General features: G+C 38.9%; 1 protein-coding gene and 1 long non-coding RNA gene across 5 annotated transcripts in view; one reads left to right on the forward strand and one right to left on the reverse strand.

Annotated features, from left to right (window-relative positions):
- The window catches only part of nfe2l2a (nfe2 like bZIP transcription factor 2a), a 43,889-nt gene that overhangs the window by 11,810 nt on the left and 5,106 nt on the right, over nucleotides 1-26,973 (reverse strand). For 2 of the 4 annotated variants that reach the window (XM_051906383.1, XM_051906386.1), the window contains exon 1: nucleotides 5,412-5,638. The exons of 1 other annotated variant lie outside the window; for it this stretch is intronic. In XM_051906383.1, the coding sequence (XP_051762343.1) occupies nucleotides 5,412-5,453 (42 nt within the window). In that variant the 5' untranslated portion in view covers nucleotides 5,454-5,638. Of the gene's footprint in view, nucleotides 1-5,411; nucleotides 5,646-26,973 lie in introns of those variants that run through there. One more of the 4 variants, XM_051906384.1, reaches the window with a different exon arrangement.
- LOC127519023 (uncharacterized) lies at nucleotides 8,451-11,312 on the forward strand. Its single transcript, XR_007931705.1, has 2 exons — nucleotides 8,451-9,457; nucleotides 11,045-11,312. It is a non-coding gene; the product is annotated as an uncharacterized LOC127519023 (long non-coding RNA).

Consider the following 26,973-nt stretch of genomic DNA (forward strand, 5'->3'; position numbering starts at 1 on the left):
TTATTATTATTTATTGGTTTTCTTCTTTAGTATTTATTTTTAACGAGTAATTAGAAATCATTTTAAGTGTTTAGCCAGCACATGAATTCCTGATTAATTTAAATTATATTTAAAAGTGTGTTATAACACAAGGTCTAGAGAATAATTGAGTGGATCAGATGGCGTCAGGCGTCAGTGACATGCCCGTCTCCCTCTGAGTCACACGCATCCTCTCCGGCTCCAGATAACAGGCGGGGGCGGAGCCACAGAGATGATGAAACATCCAAACAACTGATAAACGGGTGCTCTCACGAGAAAACCGACTGGACACACACACACACTCTTTTCCTCCTCGATGAAGAATGAACCAAGAATGTTTCCGATTGTTTGGTTTGGATGTTTGGCCTGAGAGGAAATGTTTCTTTAAAGAGCCTCTTACTTTCTAACCATATCCTGCTGTTTACAAGTGCATAACAAAAGCATAGATAATAATAGTTAAAAACAAAACAGGAAGAGTTGATCCACAAATGAAAATATTAGTATTATTACCATCATCATCATTATTATTGTTATAAACTATTATTATTTTCTGTTCTTTATTATTGTTTCTTCTATGAAACACTAAACAAGATGTTTGACAGAATGTCTGAGCTTCTGTTGTCCAAACAAAATGAAAGTGGATGGTGATTTTTACTGTAAAAGTCTCATTAAAGCAGTCCATTCCACTTTAAAGTCTTCTATTATTCTTTTTTTTATGACAAACAGTAAAAATGAAGCTGGCATTCAAGTTATTATCATTAACTAAAACCAAAACTAGGGCTGGGTATTGACACAAATTTCACAATTCGATTCAATTTCGATTCACAAGCTTGCAATTCGATTCGATTTTGATTATTTTGGATATATGTCAGGTCCACATGGCAAATTTTCTCAAGGAAATAAAATCTCTCAACTAGTGCTGTAAACTATAGCCTACATGGAGTTATAGGCTACTATAATAGGCATATTGAAGGTTAAAATCAACTGATTTGTATAAACACTTAAATTAAACTCAAGGAAGTTTTTATAATAATAAAGTTATAATACTAACTTTACAATTACATAATCATATTTCTAATCCAATGCGTTTTTTGAAATATAAATGGTGGCTGTCATAAAAACTTGACAGATTTATTCAAACATGCATTAAATATTAACGTGAATATGTAATATGGTGCATATAGTTAGCAAAATGCTCCTCTCTAGAGTTTCTTTTTCTAGCTGACTAACGAGTTTATTGTCAGAGTGAATATGGTTTTTCTGAGGTAAATGTGATGTTATGTGACATATTGTTTACAAGCTGTTTTATTGACATCTTACCGCGGTTGAAACACTGACTGAGCGATTACGTGAGACATGATACAGATTTCAGTAAATTGTACTATATCTTAACATACCTTCAGATGTTCATTCATGTTTATTTCGCGCTGTAACTGGTATTAAAGCGGAGAAGAGGATCAGTTCACGTGCGCTTCACGCGCTGCTGCTTCTCTAGAGCTCAGGCGCTACAGCGATCTCTCGTGCCACATTAAACAGCGCCAAAACGGTATTTAATTTTTAAATTTTGTAATAAAATGGACCTAATTTGAAATCTGAGACTTTGTTTCATATCAAAAGTAATAAAGCACAAAGATTGTTGCGATTTATTGGATGGGAGGCGCGCTACAATATTCCGTTCATTCGTCAACTGAAAACAGACTAGACTAATCGATTCTTTTCTTTTCTTTCGGGATTTAAAAATTGATGTCGGTTCGTAAAAATGAAAAACGATTACAATCGAGAAATCGATATTTTTTACCCAGCCCTAACTAAAACCATAAAAAATATTATTTGACATAAATTAAACATTAACTAAAATGAAATAAAATATTAAAATATTTTTAGCTAGTTAAGGCAACATTTCTCATTTTCACTTAAGTTGAAGTAGGCTACTATAATACCTAATAATTAAACTAAAAACTGCAACTTAATAAAAGCTATAACCTATAGACCTATTGAAAAATCTGATAAAAATTACAAAAACTCATAACAAAATACTAAAACTAACTAGAATTAAAAAGAAAACGAACTATTTTAATAAATAATAACATTTTATTAAAAATATTAACAAAATAAATTATAGTATATCAATACCAAAGTAACACCGAGCCCGAGATTTAGTGTTTCACGGGGGAAAAAAGGTAACACTTTAGGGTCCAATTCTCACCCAATACCTAAACTTAACAACTACCTTACTATTAATAAGCAGTAATTAGGAGTTTATTGAGGCAAAAGTCATAGTTAATAGTGAGAATTTGACCCTAAACTAAATTGGACCAAAAAAAAGAAAGAAAATAATATGGGGCCTGGATGACATGAGAGTGAGTAAATGAAGGGAAAAATAAACACCAGTTGCTGATGAACTACTCTTTTCTCTAGATTGTTTCCTAGAAACAGTATTTGGTAAATATGATCTGTTTAGTGATCCCAGTGAGTGTTTCTGACCTGATGTAAGAAAGTCTGTGCTCTGCCTGATGATGATGACGACGATGATGATGAAGCTTCATCACGTCACTAATTATGTGGTGTTTTATATTAAACATAGTTTTGCGCGTGTATGTTTATACGTGTGAGTATCGCAGCCGTCATAGCCTGTGGACGGGATTGTATTTAGGAGTGAAAAAGAATATCCAAGACACACCTAACTACATAATTAATGGTCAAAGTGTTGTAATCATTATCCAGGTTAATGGAAACGGGAAACTAGAGCTGTTATTAAAACTGCAAAATTTCCCGATAAAGAAGAGATTATTTTTCAGGCCTGTCTCACTTCCTGTTCCTCCACAGACTGCGGGAATGTGGAATATACCACTGCAGGAACAAGAGAACTCCTTGTTCTCTCTTTTTTTTTTTTTTTTCTCAGGCAGGTGTTGCACGTAGTCTGCATCCAAACCGGTTTACCAAACCCTCACTGTCAGTGTTTCAGTACAGGTGAACTCTCATTAAAGTCACCCAGATGCTCAACTACTCCATTCTGTTGTTGGACGATGCGACTTTATTTTAAAGCAGGGTCTTTATCGAGGGGGGACAATCAGGGATGTTGTTTCGGGCCCTTGGACCTGAGGGCCGCAAATGTGTCTTTGTCCTGGGCCCCGATTCAAATGCCAATAAACACTCAAAGAAATGACTTAGGCCTATATACTGTTTACAAAATTGCTTGAATGAGTGATTTTTTTTTTTTTTTTTTTTAATATATATATATAAGCATCTGTATCTCACAAAAATATTTAAATGTGTACTTTGGGCATCAGCACATACATTTATACATAGAACAGTTAATATTTTTAATAATAACACTTCAAACTTTATTACATTATATACAGTACATTAGGTAGGCTAATGCATAAGGCACAATAATTAATATGACTGGTGTCATGTGACTTTTTTGCACTGATTATATTTGTTTGATAAAATCTCTTCTAACATAAAAATATCCTAACATGAAAGCCTTTGAGTTTTAAATGCGTCACATATCTGTATCCTCTTTAAAATGGGAATTTCGCCTTGTTCCAGCTCAGTGGTCCTGACCTTCTCGACTATATCAATCTAATAATTAATATGGGATCATACAGTGTCATACTTTTGACATGATTAACTGGATTAATATTCGTTATAGTAATAGTAGTGTACAGTAAAAAAAAATATTTTCTGTAAATTTACATGACATATGTTTATAAACAACAAGCTCCTACTGAATGACAACTTAAGCTAAATTTTAAATTCTGGTGTGTGTGTGTGTGTGTGTGTGTGTGTGTTTCATAAATCTGTTTCATAAATCTGTTTAATTTGAATGTTTTGTTCAGGGTTTGTTCATATTTACAGGTTTGCAAAAACTGTAAGAGACAAAAAACCCAAGAGAAAATGAAATAGCTCAAATAAAGTTTGACCTTCTGTGATTAACAATCAATTTTCTGAAGGTCAAAAGCTTTCTTTCACTGACCGATTGTTTATAAAAAATTATTTTAGGCCTTGCTTTGTACACTGTAAAAAAAAAAAACGCTGTAATTTTACCTGTAAAAGACTGTAAAATGCTACAGTAAAAACCTGTTAACCGGTTAACAGTTAAGTACCCTTTTTGGAAGTAAAAAATAAATCATTTACAGTGAGAAAAAAAAAAAAAACAGATTTCTCTGTGTGACAGATCACATTTGAAGGTTTTTCATATTAATAATTGTGTTTCTTTTTAGTTTTTTGTTATCAGTCATGTATATTAGGGTTTTATGTTACATCTTAAGTTGTTAAATGAATGTTTATTGCATTATTTTAGTGTCATGTGTGTTATCATGATGGTGTTTAGTATTTCTGCACCTTCTATATCTTAAGTATTTCTTGTGGAAAAGCTACTTGTGATGAAGTCATGTGACTTTCTCTTTACCACCTGTGTTGTTATGGTGGATGTCAGTACAAAAAATATCATGAAACCTTGATTCATATATTTTCATGCATTTAGTGTAAAGACACTAATGACTTTTTCAGCATTATGTAATGTTTGTAAACGACACGTTTTTTTCTTTTATATAAAGTGCTATCAAAACTCTTTACTAAATCCCAAAAGTCGTTTTTTTCAGTTAGGTATAAAGAATGGCAATAGCTGTGATAGAGATTAATCTTTCAAAGCTGAGAATCACTTCTTTACGTCAGGATACAAGGATAAAGTAAACAGCCACATTCCAGATTGGAGCCGCCTGCTATTGTGCAAGGCGCCGGTGAGCGCGCATGCGCAGAGAGCGAACGCGCAGCCGCGTCTGCTGCGGGATCACACGCAAAAACATCAAAGCGCAACGACACATCTCATGACAGAAGTTTAACCGTGTGCCAGCTTCGCCTCCAATTACTAGCCATTCAGCACTGTGATATGTTTTTACACGTATTTCGATATTTCTTCCTTCCTTTCGCTCTTAGGACGGCCCGTGTTCAATGACTATGCAGAATTTTGAGTGAAAAGATCAGACACCAGATGGAGGAAACGCCTCCTTTAACACGGAATATAGCTATATTTAAAAAATGACGTTTCATTGATTCCACTGCTATAACTGTCATGAGTTACAGAAATTAACAAAATATACCCGATTACTATCATATCGAAACTTTAAAATCGGAAACATGCTAGGCTATTAAAAAGTCGTGTGAAAGTGAGTGGTGTGTGTAACGCTGATCTGGTAACACATATATGACCTGAGCAATAAATACATGCTCCACATAAGAGGTTCAAAGGGCAAAATGATGTAACATCATAGTACAATTAGAGAAACTGTCATTTTTTTGCATGTTAGTATTTTGATAATATTAAAATAGGCTGCTAAACATTATTATACCATTAGTAACGCAATTAATTATTATTTAATATTATTTACCTGTTGGCTTGGGTGCATTTTAGGCAGTTCAATCTCCATCATGTCTGAGAGGATCTCTCCTCGTCCGCCGTAACTCCTAATGTGATTTATTTGTTTGTAATCCCTCACAGCGAAAATAAAATATGGCTTAAAATAAATACGTCCGATTGTCGTTGCTCTACGATGCACTTGTGAAGGAAATGCTGTCTGTGGAGTTATGAAAATTTACGGAAAGCCCCAGTCATTTGATGGCCCCGCCCACAATCACGCTGACCAATAGAAAGCGCGGCTGAGCTGTTGCGTTGTACGCCCCCTTTTACCTTCCGACTCTTGCTATAAACCTTCCTGAATGTAAACCGAGCTGAACCTTTATAACGTTGCTACTTTAATTTAACAAGAACTCGATAGAGTTGTACTTTTAAATTCTTTATCTTAAAAAACTCTTTACTTATTTACTTTAACGTAAGTATTCTACATAATTATTAGAAATTTATCTTAACATTTGGGGTTTTAATGGTTAAATATGTTCAAATATGGTTGCACATTTTATTTATATGAAAATCAGATCATAACCTTTTGTGACAACTGATCCCAAAACGTTCCCTCAGGAACGTTCCGGGAACCAAAAACTGTATCTGGGTTACAGAGGAAGTCATATGAGGCGCTGATCTTGATAGAGCAGATTGATGAACCTGCTTGAGTGTCAAAATGATAGTCGAGCACTAATGTGACATGTACCTTAACTTAGCCCTTTACAATCAAAAACGCAATGAGCACATGATCTGAACACAACTACAAACTCGCGTGACCTGCATGTCTGTCTGTCTGTCAGATAGCGACCCCTGCTGTTCGGCCTATGCTTTTATTTTCATGTGAGCGTTTTTCACAGTGTGATTGATCTTCAACCTTTTACACCGCAGTTTAACCACTCTAAACCATTAAAGAGTTTATAGTTATAAAACTTTAAACTACACTAACATTAAAATGTCGCTTGGGTTAAACAAATGGATTACCGATTGTAAATGATCTGTTTGCGTTTAAAGGTTTGAAATGATCAGCTGACAAAGGGTATAATTACTGTTGTTAAAAGATCAACCCGCAGCGTGACACTTGAATCAAACTGAGTGCAAAGTATATTATGTGTAGCCTATATAGGCTACTGCAATGCATTATCTGTGTTTCATCATATATGGACACTTTTGGCCCTCTGGACTTTTAAAAAGTAAACTCTTTTAAACACACTTTCACTAGTTCATGTCATTTACTAACAATAATAATAACAAACTAGGAATGTCCAACAGTAGTTGTGCATCACATGAGAAATCTGTCATATGTTTCTGAAATTTTCGTTGAAAATTATTATATTTAACTTGATTTTCCCTTTGATTTCTTCATGTCTCACATTTCATCAGTAAAATAGATAAATTATTATTGTTGCATGTAGTAATATTGTGTCTGATTTTTAATTTCCAACCTATTTTGGGTTCATTTGTAGCCAGCCATATAGTCATTTTTAAACAATAGTTGGATTAAATAAAACTGCCCAGCACGGTGGGCAAACATTTAACCCAACCACTGGGTTAAAACAACCCAACTCGCTGGATTAAAACAACACAACCGCTGGGTTAAAACAACCCAACTCGCTGGATTAAAACAGCCAATTCACTGAGTTAAAACAACACAACCGCTGGGTTAAAACAACCAATTCGCTGGGTTAAAACAACCCAATTTGCTGGGTTAAAACAGCCAATTCTCTGAGTTAATACAAACATTTCGCTGGGTTAAAACAACTCAATTCTCTGAGTTAAAACAGCCAATTCACTGGATTAAAACAACCCAATTTGCTGGGTTAAAACAACCCAATTTGCTGGGTTAAAACAGCCAATTCACTGAGTTAAAACAACCCAATTCGCTGGGTTAAAACAACTCAATTCGCTGGGTTAAAACAGCCAATTCACTGGATTAAAACAACACAACCGCTGGGTTAAAACAACCCAATTCGCTGGGTTAAAACAACCCAATTCGCTGGGTTAAAACAGCCAATTTGGTGGGTTAAAACAACCCAATTCGCTGGGTTAAAACAGCCAATTCGCTGGGTTAAAACAACCCAATATGCTGGGTTAAAACAGCCATTTTGCTGGGTTACAACAACCCAATTCACTGGGTTAAAACTGCCAATTCGCTGGGTTAAAACAACCTAATTCACTGGGTTAAAACAGCCAATTTGGTGGGTTAAAACAACCCAATTCGCTGGGTTAAAACAGCCAATTCGCTGGGTTAAAACAACCCAATATGCTGGGTTAAAACAGCCATTTTGCTGGGTTACAACAACCCAATTCACTGGATTAAAACAACCAATTCGCTGGGTTAAAACAGCCAATTCGCTGGGTTAAAACAACCCAATTCGCTGGGTTAAAACAACCAATTCGCTGGGTTAAAACAGCCAATTCGCTGGGTTAAAACAACCCAATTCGCTGGGTTAAAACAGCCAATTCGCTGGGTTAAAACAGCCAATTCTCTGAGTTAAAACAACCATTTCGCTGGGTTAAAACAACACAACCGCTGGGTTAAAACAGCCAATTTGGTGGGTTAAAACAACCCAATTCGCTGGGTTAAAACAGCCAATTCGCTGGGTTAAAACAACCCAATATGCTGGGTTAAAACAGCCATTTTGCTGGGTTACAACAACCCAATTCACTGGGTTAAAACTGCCAATTCGCTGGGTTAAAACAACCTAATTCACTGGGTTAAAACAACCCAACCGCTGGGTTAAAACAGCCAATTCGCTGGGTTAAAACAGCCAATTCGCTGGGTTAAAACAACCAATTTGCTGGGTTAAAACAACTCAATTTGCTGGGTTAAAACAGCCAATTCGCTGGGTTAAAACAACACAATTCGCTGGGTTAAAATAACCTAATTCGCTGGGTTAAAACAACCAATTCGCTGGGTTAAAACAACCAATTTGCTGGGTTAAAACAGCCAATTCGCTGGGTTAAAACAACCCAATTCGCTGGGTTAAAACAGCCAATTCGCTGGGTTAAAACAACCCAATTCGCTGGGTTAAAACAACCAATTTGCTGGGTTAAAACAGCCAATTCGCTGGGTTAAAACAACCCAATTCGCTGGGTTAAAACAACCAATTCGCTGGGTTAAAACAGCCAATTCGCTGGGTTAAAACAACCCAATTCGCTGGGTTAAAACAACCAATTCGCTGGGTTAAAACAGCCAATTCGCTGGGTTAAAACAACCCAATTCGCTGGGTTTCGCTGGGTTAAAACAACCCAATACTCTGGGTTAAAACAGCCAATTCATTGGGTTAAAACAACTTAATTCCCTGTGTTAAAACAGCCAATTCGTTGTGTGAAAACAACCTAATTCCCTGGGTTAAAACAGCCAGTTTGCTGGGTTAAAACAACCTAATTTGCTGGGTAAAACAGCCAATTCGCTGGGTTAAAACAACCTAATTCGCTGGGTTAAAACAACCCAATTCGCCGGGTTAAAACAGCTAATTCGCTGGGTTAAAACAACCCAATTCACTGGGTTAAAACAACCTAATTCGCTGGGTTAAAACAACCTAATTCGCTGGGTTAAAACAACCCAATTCGCTGGGTTAAAACAACCAATACCAGTTGTTTTTAACCCAGCATTTTTTAGAGTCTATCTATCTATCTATCTATCTATCTATCTATCTATCTATCTATCTATCTATCTATCCCAGGCGCTCTGACACATATCTTATGAACCTCACTTAATCTCCAGCACTAACTAACAGATTTCTAACCAGTGTACTGAACCCCAGTGCTCTGTAGTTTTCTCCCCCCGAAGCGCGTGCGTGATTGCGCGCGCACGATTGGCAGCTCCACGTCGACATTCTTCCAGCTGCTACACGGACACGGACGCGGCGTGAAAGCGCTTCATCAACAGTTTGCAGGAGCGTCATCTGCTCAACCACCGAGTGAAATCCTCAGGGGCTTTTGACAGAGACGACCACCGTGTTGATCCAGAGCGCTTCTTCTGCCAATGCAGTTTATTCACTGTCGACTGTCTCGTGCTGTGAGTTGCAGCAGGTATGTTCTTTTACAATTTATTTTTTTTTAAATCTAGAAGTATGCATTGCACTCACAGACTGTGCGCGTATGCTTATAAAACACTGTCACATCGCCACTCATTGATATATTCACCCACTGAAGTCTTAGAGTAACTTTGGCAGGAATGGAAGTTTTCCTATGGAGAGTAAACTACTTAAATGTCTGCGTGTAGTGACGTGCAAATGCATGACATATGGCATCCCGAGTTTCCCCTTTCTTAACACTGCGACTTCTCTTTTATGAGTGTGTTAAGTTGATATCTATTCCAGGATGACAAACTTGCTGTGATGGTCTTCATACACTAATGCACTGCTCCAAATTTGGACCCTTTTCGACACGTCAGCTGTTCTACGTATCGGCTGCCCCAGTTGTTAACTGTGCAAATAGACGGAGTGGAATAGTGTATTCAATATTTAAATATTTACATTTTGGGACAAGTGTCATTTTATTTTTCTGCACTTTGTCTTTTTTTGTTGCATGCACTGAATTTGCGTGGAATCGTGTGCACGTAGGCATCTGTTTCTGCATATATGCGTCCTAGGCCGCCATATGTGCTCATCATGAAGTGATTTTGTGCATTTGTGACTGAATTAGTTCAAGTTTCCAACTCTATGCATCTTATTCATCATTTAAATTCTTCTAATAGCCATTACGGAGCTCGAGGAGTTCTGACCTGCCTCCTTCTCACTTCCAGCTCCAGCTCAGAGATGCTTTGATCATTCTCACCTGTCAATCATCTTTCATTCGGAGTTATTATAACTGTTCCATACACTGTCAAAAATTTGCCACCTACTTCAACTTCAAACCTCAGTTCAGTTGCTGCCTTTTAAGTAGGGCTGTAATGAAATGGACTGTACGGATACACACACACACACACACACACACACACATACATATATATATATATATATATATATATATATATATATGTATATATATATATGTATGTATATGCATATTTATGTTATATATAAATGTATTTTTATTTATATATATTTAATCATATTATATATATATATATATATATATATATATAAAATATAAATAAATAAATATATGTATATGTTATTTATATACATAAATGTATATATGTATATACACATTTATATATATATATTATATATTTATATATATTGTGTGTATATATATATATATATTTAGTCATATATACATGTTATTTATTTATATGCATTTTATTTTTTTATATATATAAATATATATAAATATATATAAATACATAAATAAATATATGTATGTTTATATACATAAATATATACACATACATATATATATATAAAACAAACGTGTGTGTGTGTGTATATATATATATATATATATATATATAAAACATAAACACACACACACACATATGAATGAGAAATTATATATTCATATATCAGCCTTAAATTATTTTCATAAGTTAATCATATAACATATGTTGCCATGACTTACTGATGATCTAATTTTTTACAGTGTATAAATGAAGAGGTTTGTGAGGAGAGCTGGTACTGTGACACACAGACTGATGCAGATGAGAAATGTAACGTGTGTGTTTCTCTCGTACAGAAGAGCTTCCCTGAGAAGAAGCAGAATCGGCGAGCGGCGCTGCAGTGGCTTTCCAAGTAAAGTTCTGTGATACACTCTGACTCTTAATTGTTTGCAGTCAGTGCATTACAGAACTTTGTTTTGGGAGTTTAAAGCTCAGGCCTGGAGGAAACAATCATTCCATCTGGATGAAGCTGTAACAGTCCCTCAAAAACAGCGTTAAACTCCACATCCTGTGTGTCCCTCAACAACATTAAACAAATAAATCACATCATTATCATCATTACAACGTGCTCCTTCCTTTATCTTCAGCTACTAACGAACATCCTTTGAGTTTGGGAATCACAGATATGTTGATGTATTTATGTGTTATTTATATGATCTTTTCCCAGAATATGTTCTCCAAGCGCTCAATTAGCATAGCGGAGGCTATACCGCAATTGCTAAATATCTAAAAATAAGTGTTGCACAGTAACACACAACTTTCCAATTAAGCATTCCATTCCATAACCTCAGGAAACACAAAAAAATGTGGCTTTTTCCATTGTTGTAAAAGCAATGCATCCCATATTTACAAGGGGGTGTCGGAGAAAAGCACTTTAAATGGAGAAGCTTAGAGGCTTGTGATGACGTCATCAGACAAGCACATGTCTCACGGTCACATGACTCAGAAGGGCACAGGTGTAAGTGGGTTAACATACTATCTCTACTCTTAAGACAGAGAAATCATTTTATTGGCCCTGACAAAACAGATTTCCAAGTATAAAAAACTGTTCCATGTGTCTGAAAAACTATGCATATGGGAAATAAATGTGTTAAAGTGTATTTTAAAGTACATCTGTGATTAATTAGTCAAGCACATAAAGATTGAAACCGCACCATTTAACCCATTAGAGTGCTTAAAGTCTCCCTGTAGTCTATCATTTTATCCTGTAAAACTAATCTTTGATCACCAAAATGACATATTTAAAGTTTTTTCCTGTGAAAAAGAAATTTCCTTTATGCCTTAAAACAGCTTGAATGTAACTCTACACCCTTGCCTCATTTAATATATACGCGGATCAATGAATATGCAAATTAGCCCTGCCTCCACTCGCTCACGCCAGCTCAGAGATCCACCTGGTCAACTTACTGAGGTTAAGGCTGCACAATGGTATCGCTCTTTACAACATAAGACATATAACAGTAATTAATATGATTAGCCTTTTTGCTAAAATATTGCTAAATCTATGCGATTTTTCATAGCAACAGAAAAATATACCAGGATAACCTGGCTTCTCCCAGCTAGTTCACTGTTAATGATATGCTAAAGCCCGCCGTCACATTGACGTGATTGGTTACAAGATAGTTTGTGACATCAGAAACACCAGCAATTTCAAACCGTGGGTTTGAGATGGTCTTTTTTTCACTGCAGTTTTAAGGAGAAAATACTCAGCAATGGTGTTGACTTAAGAATTTGTACATGGTTTGTCTAAAAGCATATTAAAAACACCACACAGACGTATAAACAACATTAAAAACTTGATTTTCACCACAGGGGGACTTTAACATATTCAGAATAACTATTTACAAAGCACAGACTACTGACAGTATTTATATATATCAGTAAGTGTAGTTATTCAATAATGTAATGTTATAAAGTCAATTTCTGATCATTTATAATGTTATTTAATAGATTCATTTATTCAAAATGACTATCTATGACATTAGATTTAAGGTTAAAAAAAAAGGTAAGGAGAAATGCTCTTTCTTTCATCTCTTCACCTCCAGACAAGAGTCTTGAATTCTTGACCAGCAATAATGATCTGTAAAACAGACCAGATCTTTACTCAGATGTTCCTTAAAGAGCAAATACACTCTAAAAAACAACCCAATTTGGGTTGTTTTTTAACCTAAGGGCTGGGTAAATATAGGACAGAACACATGTTAGGTTCATTTTACACAGCAAATTGGGTTGTTATGTAACCCAGCATAATGGGTTGATTCATTTTTACTATAATACTAGCTTATTTTATTCACTTCATACATAAATTAATGTTTACAGATTGACTATGTTTACGGAAACTTTTTAAAAAAATACTACACATAGCACTGGTTTGCATTTCGATCATACTTTACAGTATAGCATATTTTATATATAGTTTTAATACATATTGCTTAGATTTAAGATTGTTTAACAAATATTAGAAGTAAAAATTAAACATTTAGAATTAGTGTAATTGACCAGTCTCTGTTGTCCTGTTTCCACCGTAACAGCGCTGGATCTCGTACCGGAGATGGCTCGTGTTCAGCAGGGGAACTGCTAACTTCAGACCGCGTTTCACTCGTAGCCGAAAAAATGCTGTGACTGACTCCATAACCTGTCCATAAATAATCAGTGTACAATTCTGAGAACATATTTTAACATCCTAAGTATTTATATTCTGTATCTTTTTGAATAAAGTCATAAAATTTTATGCAAGGCATCAGGTGTTTCCATCACGCTGAAAGACCGATGCAACACTCGTTTAGGTGACTCACATTGTGCCCCTGTATGTTGCTTTGCATAAAATTAAATCATATACAGAACATTAACAAATTTTTAGATTAAATAAGACGTACACAAACCTGTATTTTACCAAAGACATGCACCAATTTGACAGAGCTGCACTGCTCTTTCCTGAAGAGGGCACAAAAAGCCTACGATAAATAACCCTGGGTTGTTGCGTCTGACCCAGGATCTGGGTAACACAAAAACTATCCAAACACTGGGTTGTTACGTCTGACCCAGGATCGGGGTATCACAAAAACTACCCAAACACTTGGTTGTTACGACTGACCCAGGAGCTGGGTAACACAAAAACTACCTAAACACTCGGTTGTTACATCTGACCCAGGATCGAGGTATCACAAAAACTATCCAAACACTGGGTTGTTACGTCTGACCCAGGATCGGGGTATCACAAAAACTACCCAAACACTGGGTTGTTACGTCTGACCCAGAATCTGGGTAACACAAAAACTACCCAAACACTGGGTTGTTACGTCTGACCCAGAATCTGGGTAACACAAAAACTACCCAAACACTCGGTTGTTACATCTGACCCAGGATCGAGGTATCACAAAAACTATCCAAACACTGGGTTGTTACGTCTGACCCAGAATCTGGGTAACACAAAAACTACCCAAACACTGGGCTGTTACGTCTGACCCAGGAGCTGGGTAACACAAAAACTACCTAAACACTCGGTTGTTACATCTGACCCAGGATCGAGGTATCACAAAAACTATCCAAACACTGGGTTGTTACGTCTGACCCAGGATCGGGGTATCACAAAAACTACCCAAACACTGGGTTGTTACGTCTGACCCAGAATCTGGGTAACACAAAAACTACCCAAACACTGGGTTGTTACGTCTGACCCAGAATCTGGGTAACACAAAAACTACCCAAACACTCGGTTGTTACATCTGACCCAGGATCGAGGTATCACAAAAACTATCCAAACACTGGGTTGTTACGTCTGACCCAGGATCAGGGTATCACAAAAACTACCCAAACACTGGGTTGTTACGTCTGACCCAGAATCTGGGTAACACAAAAACTACCCAAACACTGGGCTGTTACGTCTGACCCAGGAGCTGGGTAACACAAAAACTACCCAAACACTGGGTTATTACATCTGACCCAGGATCGGGGTAACACAAAAACTACCCAAATACTGGATTGTTACGTCTGACCCAGAATCTGGGTAACACAAAAACTACCCAAACACTGGGTTGTTACATCTGACCCAGGAGCGGGGTAACACAAAAACTACCCAAACATTGGGTTGTTACATCTGACCCAGGATCGGAGTAACACAAAAACTACCCAAACACTGGGCTGTTACGTCTGACCCAGGAGCTGGGTAACACAAAAACTACCCAAACACTGGGTTATTACATCTGACCCAGGATCGGGGTAACACAAAAACTACCCAAATACTGGATTGTTACGTCTGACCCAGGATCAGGGTAACACAAAAACTACCCAAACACTGAGTTGTTACGTCTGACCCAGGATCGGGGTAACACAAAAGCTACCCAAACACTCGGTTGTTACATCTGACCCAGGAGCTGGGTAACACAAAAACTATCCAAACACTGGGTTGTTACGTCTGACCCAGGATCGGGGTAACACAAAAACTACCCAAACATTGGGTTGTTACGTCTGACCCAGGATCTGGGTAACACAAAATCTACCCAAACACTGGGTTGTTACGTCTGACCCAGGATCGGGGTAACACAAAAACTACCCAAACATTGGGTTGTTACGTCTGACCCAGGATCGGAGTAACACAAAAACTACCCAAACACTGGGCTGTTACGTCTGACCCAGGAGCTGGGTAACACAAAAACTACCCAAACACTGGGTTATTACATCTGACCCAGGATCGGGGTAACACAAAAACTACCCAAATACTGGATTGTTACGTCTGACCCAGAATCTGGGTAACACAAAAACTACCCAAACACTGGGTTGTTACGTCTGACCCAGGAGCGAGGTAACACAAAAACTACCCAAACATTGGGTTGTTACGTCTGACCCAGGATCGGAGTAACACAAAAACTACCCAAACACTGGGCTGTTACGTCTGACCCAGGAGCTGGGTAACACAAAAACTACCCAAACACTGGGTTATTACATCTGACCCAGGATCGGGGTAACACAAAAACTACCCAAATACTGGATTGTTACGTCTGACCCAGGATCAGGGTAACACAAAAACTACCCAAACACTGGGTTGTTACGTCTGACCCAGGATCGGGGTAACACAAAAGCTACCCAAACACTCGGTTGTTACATCTGACCCAGGAGCTGGGTAACACAAAAACTATCCAAACACTGGGTTGTTACGTCTGACCCAGGATCGGGGTAACACAAAAACTACCCAAACATTGGGTTGTTACGTCTGACCCAGGATCTGGGTAACACAAAATCTACCCAAACACTGGGTTGTTACGTCTGACCCAGGAGCGGGGTAACACAAAAACTACCCAAACATTGGGTTGTTACGTCTGACCCAGGATCGGAGTAACACAAAAACTACCCAAACACTGGGCTGTTACGTCTGACCCAGGAGCTGGGTAACACAAAAACTACCCAAACACTGGGTTGTTACGTCTGACCCAGGATCGGGGTAACACAAAAACTACCCAAACACTGGGTTGTTACGTCTGACCCAGGAGCTGGGTAACACAAAAACTACCTAAACACTCGGTTGTTACATCTGACCCAGGATCGAGGTATCACAAAAACTATCCAAACACTGGGTTGTTACGTCTGACCCAGGATCGGGGTATCACAAAAACTACCCAAACACTGGGTTGTTACGTCTGACCCAGAATCTGGGTAACACAAAAACTACCCAAACACTCGGTTGTTACATCTGACCCAGGATCGAGGTATCACAAAAACTATCCAAACACTGGGTTGTTACGTCTGACCCAGGATCGGGGTATCACAAAAACTACCCAAACACTGGGTTGTTACGTCTGACCCAGAATCTGGGTAACACAAAAACTACCCAAACACTGGGTTGTTACGTCTGACCCAGAATCTGGGTAACACAAAAACTACCCAAACACTGGGTTGTTACGTCTGACCCAGGAGCTGGGTAACACAAAAACTACCTAAACACTCGGTTGTTACATCTGACCCAGGATCGAGGTATCACAAAAACTATCCAAACACTGGGTTGTTACGTCTGACCCAGGATCGGGGTATCACAAAAACTACCCAAACACTGGGTTGTTACGTCTGACCCAGAATCTGGGTAACACAAAAACTACCCAAACACTGGGTTGTTACGTCTGACCCAGAATCTGGGTAACACAAAAACTACCCAAACACTCGGTTGTTACATCTGACCCAGGATCGAGGTATCACAAAAACTATCCAAACACTGGGTTGTTACGTCTGACCCAGGATCAGGGTATCACAAAAACTACCCAAACACTGGGTTGTTACGTCTGACCCAGAATCTGGGTAACACAAAAACTACCCAAACACTGGGCTGTTACGTCTGACCCAGGAGCTGGGTAACACAAAAACTACCCAAACACTGGGTTATTACATCTGACCCAGGATCGGGGTAACACAAAAACTACCCAAATACTGGATTGTTACGTCTGACCCAGAATCTGGGTAACACAAAAACTACCCAAACACTGGGTTGTTACATCTGACCCAGGAGCGGGGTAACACAAAAACTACCCAAACATTGGGTTGTTACATCTGACCCAGGATCGGAGTAACACAAAAACTACCCAAACACTGGGCTGTTACGTCTGACCCAGGAGCTGGGTAACACAAAAACTACCCAAACACTGGGTTATTACATCTGACCCAGGATCGGGGTAACACAAAAACTACCCAAATACTGGATTGTTACGTCTGACCCAGGATCAGGGTAACACAAAAACTACCCAAACACTGAGTTGTTACGTCTGACCCAGGATCGGGGTAACACAAAAGCTACCCAAACACTCGGTTGTTACATCTGACCCAGGAGCTGGGTAACACAAAAACTATCCAAACACTGGGTTGTTACGTCTGACCCAGGATCGGGGTAACACAAAAACTACCCAAACATTGGGTTGTTACGTCTGACCCAGGATCTGGGTAACACAAAATCTACCCAAACACTGGGTTGTTACGTCTGACCCAGGATCGGGGTAACACAAAAACTACCCAAACATTGGGTTGTTACGTCTGACCCAGGATCGGAGTAACACAAAAACTACCCAAACACTGGGCTGTTACGTCTGACCCAGGAGCTGGGTAACACAAAAACTACCCAAACACTGGGTTATTACATCTGACCCAGGATCGGGGTAACACAAAAACTACCCAAATACTGGATTGTTACGTCTGACCCAGAATCTGGGTAACACAAAAACTACCCAAACACTGGGTTGTTACGTCTGACCCAGGAGCGAGGTAACACAAAAACTACCCAAACATTGGGTTGTTACGTCTGACCCAGGATCGGAGTAACACAAAAACTACCCAAACACTGGGCTGTTACGTCTGACCCAGGAGCTGGGTAACACAAAAACTACCCAAACACTGGGTTATTACATCTGACCCAGGATCGGGGTAACACAAAAACTACCCAAATACTGGATTGTTACGTCTGACCCAGGATCAGGGTAACACAAAAACTACCCAAACACTGGGTTGTTACGTCTGACCCAGGATCGGGGTAACACAAAAGCTACCCAAACACTCGGTTGTTACATCTGACCCAGGAGCTGGGTAACACAAAAACTATCCAAACACTGGGTTGTTACGTCTGACCCAGGATCGGGGTAACACAAAAACTACCCAAACATTGGGTTGTTACGTCTGACCCAGGATCTGGGTAACACAAAATCTACCCAAACACTGGGTTGTTACGTCTGACCCAGGAGCGGGGTAACACAAAAACTACCCAAACATTGGGTTGTTACGTCTGACCCAGGATCGGAGTAACACAAAAACTACCCAAACACTGGGCTGTTACGTCTGACCCAGGAGCTGGGTAACACAAAAACTACCCAAACACTGGGTTGTTACGTCTGACCCAGGATCGGGGTAACACAAAAACTACCCAAACACTGGGTTGTTACGTCTGACCCAGGAGCTGGGTAACACAAAAACTACCTAAACACTCGGTTGTTACATCTGACCCAGGATCGAGGTATCACAAAAACTATCCAAACACTGGGTTGTTACGTCTGACCCAGGATCGGGGTATCACAAAAACTACCCAAACACTGGGTTGTTACGTCTGACCCAGAATCTGGGTAACACAAAAACTACCCAAACACTCGGTTGTTACATCTGACCCAGGATCGAGGTATCACAAAAACTATCCAAACACTGGGTTGTTACGTCTGACCCAGGATCGGGGTATCACAAAAACTACCCAAACACTGGGTTGTTACGTCTGACCCAGAATCTGGGTAACACAAAAACTACCCAAACACTGGGTTGTTACGTCTGACCCAGAATCTGGGTAACACAAAAACTACCCAAACACTGGGTTGTTACGTCTGACCCAGGAGCTGGGTAACACAAAAACTACCTAAACACTCGGTTGTTACATCTGACCCAGGATCGAGGTATCACAAAAACTATCCAAACACTGGGTTGTTACGTCTGACCCAGGATCGGGGTATCACAAAAACTACCCAAACACTGGGTTGTTACGTCTGACCCAGAATCTGGGTAACACAAAAACTACCCAAACACTGGGTTGTTACGTCTGACCCAGAATCTGGGTAACACAAAAACTACCCAAACACTCGGTTGTTACATCTGACCCAGGATCGAGGTATCACAAAAACTATCCAAACACTGGGTTGTTACGTCTGACCCAGGATCAGGGTATCACAAAAACTACCCAAACACTGGGTTGTTACGTCTGACCCAGAATCTGGGTAACACAAAAACTACCCAAACACTGGGCTGTTACGTCTGACCCAGGAGCTGGGTAACACAAAAACTACCCAAACACTGGGTTATTACATCTGACCCAGGATCGGGGTAACACAAAAACTACCCAAATACTGGATTGTTACGTCTGACCCAGAATCTGGGTAACACAAAAACTACCCAAACACTGGGTTGTTACATCTGACCCAGGAGCGGGGTAACACAAAAACTACCCAAACATTGGGTTGTTACATCTGACCCAGGATCGGAGTAACACAAAAACTACCCAAACACTGGGCTGTTACGTCTGACCCAGGAGCTGGGTAACACAAAAACTACCCAAACACTGGGTTATTACATCTGACCCAGGATCGGGGTAACACAAAAACTACCCAAATACTGGATTGTTACGTCTGACCCAGGATCAGGGTAACACAAAAACTACCCAAACACTGAGTTGTTACGTCTGACCCAGGATCGGGGTAACACAAAAGCTACCCAAACACTCGGTTGTTACATCTGACCCAGGAGCTGGGTAACACAAAAACTATCCAAACACTGGGTTGTTACGTCTGACCCAGGATCGGGGTAACACAAAAACTACCCAAACATTGGGTTGTTACGTCTGACCCAGGATCTGGGTAACACAAAATCTACCCAAACACTGGGTTGTTACGTCTGACCCAGGATCGGGGTAACACAAAAACTACCCAAACATTGGGTTGTTACGTCTGACCCAGGATCGGAGTAACACAAAAACTACCCAAACACTGGGCTGTTACGTCTGACCCAGGAGCTGGGTAACACAAAAACTACCCAAACACTGGGTTATTACATCTGACCCAGGATCGGGGTAACACAAAAACTACCCAAATACTGGATTGTTACGTCTGACCCAGAATCTGGGTAACACAAAAACTACCCAAACACTGGGTTGTTACGTCTGACCCAGGAGCGAGGTAACACAAAAACTACCCAAACATTGGGTTGTTACGTCTGACCCAGGATCGGAGTAACACAAAAACTACCCAAACACTGGGCTGTTACGTCTGACCCAGGAGCTGGGTAACACAAAAACTACCCAAACACTGGGTTATTACATCTGACCCAGGATCGGGGTAACACAAAAACTACCCAAATACTGGATTGTTACGTCTGACCCAGGATCAGGGTAACACAAAAACTACCCAAACACTGGGTTGTTACGTCTGACCCAGGATCGGGGTAACACAAAAACTATCCAAACACTGGGTTGTTACGTCTGACCCAGGATCGGGGTAACACAAAAACTACCCAAACATTGGGTTGTTACGTCTGACCCAGGATCTGGGTAACACAAAATCTACCCAAACACTGGGTTGTTACGTCTGACCCAGGAGCGGGGTAACACAAAAACTACCCAAACATTGGGTTGTTACGTCTGACCCAGGATCGGAGTAACACAAAAACTACCCAAACACTGGGCTGTTACGTCTGACCCAGGAGCTGGGTAACACAAAAACTACCCAAACACTGGGTTGTTACGTCTGACCCAGGATCGGGGTAACACAAAAGCTACCCAAACACTCGGTTGTTACATCTGACCCAGGAGCTGGGTAACACAAAAACTATCCAAACACTGGGTTGTTACGTCTGACCCAGGATCGGGGTAACACAAAAACTACCCAAACATTGGGTTGTTACGTCTGACCCAGGATCTGGGTAACACAAAATCTACCCAAACACTGGGTTGTTACGTCTGACCCAGGAGCGGGGTAACACAAAAACTACCCAAACATTGGGTTGTTACGTCTGACCCAGGATCGGAGTAACACAAAAACTACCCAAACACTGGGCTGTTACGTCTGACCCAGGAGCTGGGTAACACAAAAACTACCCAAACACTGGGTTATTACATCTGACCCAGGATCGGGGTAACACAAAAACTACCCAAATACTGGATTGTTACGTCTGACCCAGAATCTGGGTAACACAAAAACTACCCAAACACTGGGTTGTTACGTCTGACCCAGGAGCGAGGTAACACAAAAACTACCCAAACATTGGGTTGTTACGTCTGACCCAGGAGCGAGGTAACACAAAAACTACCCAAACATTGGGTTGTTACATCTGACCCAGGATCGGAGTAACACAAAAACTACCCAAACACTGGGCTGTTACGTCTGACCCAGGAGCTGGGTAACACAAAAACTACCCAAACACTGGGTTATTACATCTGACCCAGGATCGGGGTAACACAAAAACTACCCAAATACTGGATTGTTACGTCTGACCCAGGATCGGGGTAACACAAAAATTACCCAAACACTGGGTTGCTACGTCTGACCCAGGAGCTGGGTAACACAAAAATTACCCAAACACTGGATTGTTATGTCTGACCCAGGGGCTGGGTAACACAAAAACTACCCAAACACTGGGTTATTACGTCTGACCCAGGATCGGGGTAACACAACCTCCCCCCCAAAAAAAGGCTCAACCCAGGACTTGGGTAGAAAAATTAACCCAAGATTTTTTTAGAGTGAATCAATTAATAATCCTCAGATAGTTAATTATCCCTTTAAAGGGTTAGTTCACCCAAAAATGAAAATTCTGTCATTAATTACTCACCCTCATATCATGCCAAACTTTTAAGACTTTTGTCCATCTTTGGAACACAAATTAAGATATTTTTCTTTAAATCTGAGAGCTTTCTGTCCCTTGTAAGTAAATAATCTGTCCCTAAGTAAATAAAGCCAAGCTGCTTGATTTTTTTCTTCATGGAGTGGCGTAAAGTCACCCAACAGCAATGTGACCGACTGATAGGGAACATGCCAAGACCCATGAAGGCTGTGATTGGAAATCAGGGTTATTCTACCAAATACTGATTTCTAAACTATTCCTAAGTTAAAACATTAGTATTGTGTTGTTTAGAAATTAATATAAAGTTGTTTTCTTTGCATTATTCGAGGTCTGAAATCATGGCATCTTTTTTCGTTATTTTGACCAGTTGTCATTTTCTGCAAATAAATGCTCTAAATGACAATATTTTTATTTGAAATTTGGAAGAAATGTTGTCAGTAGTTTGTAGAATAAATAAAAAATGTAAATTTTACTCAAAAAGATACATATAAATAATAAATCCAGAGAAACTGCAAATGTTGCAGTGGTCTCTTAATTTTTTGTTGAAAACCAGGAAAATGTTCAGATCTGGAACCAAGAAGACTCAGTTTGTTATTTCATAATTTTGACGACTTCACTGTTATTATAAATTGTGTAGTATAGCTATTGTTATTGTATAATTTTAGAAGTTATATTAGTTATATATTCTCAACATGTGAGAACAAACTGTATAAAAACGAGGGAGGCCGGGGATGGCTGTAACACTTTTTGTTTGAGCATCAGTAACTCAGCGGTTGTTTGTGCTAGATGTCTCAAATTTTGAATAATGGAAGCCTCATTTGTCTACTACAAGAAAACTCACTTGGATACGTACTGCATAATCACAGATTATATAAGGTAATGATAAATACAAAGAGTTGTGTTGTTACAACCTAAAGTTGTAACACTAGCTGGGGACAGATGTAACACTGAGAGGTAATTTGCTGAAATAACACCCACACTATCCAAATTTTGCATAAATATCATTGAAGAGCAAAGAAAAAAACAGTTTTGAACAACATGAACAATTTAAACTGACCAAAAAAAAAAAAAACACTTTTTTTTTAGTTTTTTTTTTTAGAACTTTTCTGCTCGTGTTTGTGTGAGTGTACTGTATTCCTGTCACATAAGGGTTCAGTCACTATGCTTCCATGATTCACCTATTTTTATGTAGATTTTGAGATATTGCATAAAAACGCTGGGTGGAAACATCAAGATGTGCATAAATAAGAAGACATGCACAAACTACGATGGAAACACATTTACTGAATAAATCCCTCAACAGATATGCAACAAAAACCTCATGTGGCTTTGCCTCAGCAGAAGATGTCATTGATGGACGCATTGAAATCATCATAGGGGCTGGTTGTAACATTTTTAAAGGCACAATATGTACGATTTTTGGATTAAAATATCAAAAAAATCACTAGAACAATGTTATATATTTTGTTGACTTATGTAGGCTACTTAGATTATCCCAAATGTTTCCAAGAATGTTTAAATCCAGAAAACTAATCATTGTTATATAGCTCAACACAGTAAGTCTTATTGTTTAAATCTAGTTTTCTTGATTTACTGTGAGTAACATGTTTGTACCTCAGAGACAACATTTCATTGTCAAGTAGCTAACATAGCATAATCAGATGCAGCTTTATTTTTAGTAATACAGCATTTCTCCATCATACAATGTTTTAAAATGAATTTCATGCCATTTATCAACACAAGCCACCCAGCATTTAATATGATATTCTAAAATCGACCTATCTTACTGCAGTGTGCAACAAGTGTCTCACAGCAGCCGCCGAACAAACGCACAGAGTAACGTTATAACATCATTTTCAACACACAAATGTATCTAATATGATAAACAGCACTATATTACCTCATACGCTTAACCGGAAGAAGCGAAAGCGGCGACTGGCATAATAAAAGTTCCGCTGCTCGCGAGGCGTCACGCTCGTCTCTCAATAGCAATCGCTCCAGCGGCCTCGTTCAGCTCCCACAGCTCTCGGCCCTTCTCTGCTTCATACTACAGTAACGTTAATAATCTCATTCATGAACATGATTTCTGCCCGAGTTAGGTTGCCACCTTCAGTGTGGCAAAATAAGGGACCACAATTATTGATTATTTTATTTATTTCTAAAGAAATCACTGCCTCAAAGGGATCGTTCACCCAAAATGAAAATTGTGTCATCATTTACTCACCCTCAAGTTGTACCAAACCTGTATGAACTTCTTTCTTCTGCTGTACACAAAGGAAGATATTTTAAAGAAAGTTTATAACCAGGCTGCTTTGGGGCACTATTGATTTCCATAGTATGGAAACAAAAAAATACTATAGAAAGTCAATGGTTCACCAGAACTGTTCAGTTTCCCAAATATCTTCTTTTGTGTTCAGCAGAAGAAAGAAATGTATGGTTTGGAACAACTTGAGTAAATAATAACAGAAATTTCATTTTTGGGTGAACTATCCCTTTAAAGGAACAGTTCACTTTCAAATGAAAATTATCCCAAGCTTTACTCACCCTCAAGCCATCCTAGGCAGGGCCGTAACCACCATAGACATTGAGGGGGACAAGTCCCCCCCAATAATTAGAAATGGCCAAATCGACCCTCCCAATATTTGAAATTCTTGCACTGCTCAGCTGCACTTTATTACAGCACCCTGCATGTTGTTAGGATGACAAAAAGTTTTAAAAGTTACATTTTTAGTCTGGTCTGCCTTAGCGGTCTAAGAACGCTCGTCAATGTCAAAATGATTGAGATGGCCAATCAAATTAAAAAGTAGGCGGAGTTTACGTTCTCTCTTTGCTCATGCACACAGTCTTCACAGCACAGACGGGCGCGTCAACCGATCGCTTAACGCCGTTGCGGAGGTTCTATTTTTCCGGTAAAATCACAAAACAAATGCACACAAACGTGTCCCTACTCTTGATATACAACCATTGATGGACATCTTTGATTTTAATGAGGAAAAAAAAAAAAACTATGCGAGGGCGGATTAGAACATGCAACCTTTGATACTGTTAACAAAAGTTCTCCCACTTGACCACTAGGGAACTTGAATAGTCATTGAGAATCGATATATTTATTCACTAAACTGAAGAATCTCGGAACTAAAAATAAATCGTATTGTGAAACTATCACATTAAAAATTAGTTCTCAATATACTATTGAAATTGATTTCTGGACATCTTAATGTTATTTTTTTTCTACAATTGTTATTGTACATATCTGATATAGCATTGTATTAGCAGCAGTTTCGTTCACTGTTTTGTTTCTTCATGAAAAAAAAAAAAAAAAGGTCCCCCCCAATGTTCAAGACGTGGTTACGGCCTTGATCCTAGGTGTGTATGAATTACTTATTTTTGATGAACATAATCAAAGAAATATTAATAAATATCCTGACGCATCCGAGCTTTATTAATGGAAGTGAACGGGACCCACGAGTATGAGCTGAAGAAAGTGTCTCCATCCACATCCAACCATCATAAACGTATTCCAGACGGCTCCAGGGGGTTAATAAAGGCCTTCTGAAGCGAAGCGATGCGTTTGTATGAAAAAATATCCATATTTAAACAAGTTATGAAGTAAAATATCTAGCTTCCGCCAGACCGCCTTCTGTATTCAAGTTCCATAAACTGAATAGGGAAGGTGTAGGACATACAGCGTAAGCTTTTTGAAGAATATGGAAGGCGGTCTGGCAGAAGCACTTGCAAGACGAGCATTTGTGTTTATAAAGCATATACATTTTTATTTTTTTTAGAAAATGACCGATCGTTTCACTAGATAAGACCCTTATTCCTCGTCTGGGATCGTTTAAAGCCCTTTGAAGCTGCACTAAAACTGTAATTTTGACCTTCAACCGTTTGGAGACCATTGAAGTCTACTATATAGAGAAAAATCCTGGACTGTTTTCATCAAAAACCTTAATTTCTTTTTGACTGAAGAAAGAAAGACATAAACATCTTGGATGACATGGGGGTGAGTAAATTATCAGGAAATTTTAATTTGAAAGTGAACTAAAGGGGACATATTATGCCCCCTTTTACAAGATGTAAAAGAAGTATCTGAGGTCCCCAGAGTGTGTATGTGAAGTTTTAGCTCAAAATACCCCACAGATAATTTTTTATAGCATGTTAAAATTGCCACTTTCTGGGGGTGAGCAAAAACGCGCCGTTTCAGTGTGTGCCCTTTAAATGCAAATGAGCTGCTGCGCTCGGCTTAAGAGGGCGGAGCTTCAAGAGCTCATTCTCCCCTGTCAGGATTCAGTCAGGACGCACTATAATGTCAGAAACTGCGAATATATGCTGCATGGAGATAGAACAGGTATAGTTTAGTTTAATTACGGTTATAACTTCTTGTTTTTATCCACTATATTAGTACAAGCCAGTTTACCAATGAGTTTTATAACGTTTATTGTACTTCACACAAAATATGAAGCGTCTGTTTTCACTCTAGAAAATCACTGTAAGATCTTAATAAAACACAGTGCAAGTGTGCATTAAAATATTATCCATAAACTCTCTCTCTCCTTTGCATTATCATAAACATACACAGAGAAGTACACAGAAACACTCGTTACAACTAACAGTAAACAAATATATAAAGACCTTATGCCTTTTCAGGTGGTGCTTAATAAACTGGTAAACTTTATATCCATAAATCAACTCCGATGAACTGTAATAAAGTGCTCTCACCTTCATTACTGCCGTATCCAGTATCTCTCTGGAGACTGTAAGCTAGATCATGAACAGTTTGTACTAATCTATCCTTGAGTAACAGCTTTTTAGCACAACCTCTGTTTTGTATTGACATTCGTTCAGAAAGTCTGGTGAAAAATAATTCACGCAGACATAAACGAATTTC

The sequence above is a fragment of the Ctenopharyngodon idella genome, chromosome 9, assembly GCF_019924925.1.
Source record: "Ctenopharyngodon idella isolate HZGC_01 chromosome 9, HZGC01, whole genome shotgun sequence".
NCBI lineage: Eukaryota > Metazoa > Chordata > Actinopteri > Cypriniformes > Xenocyprididae > Ctenopharyngodon > Ctenopharyngodon idella.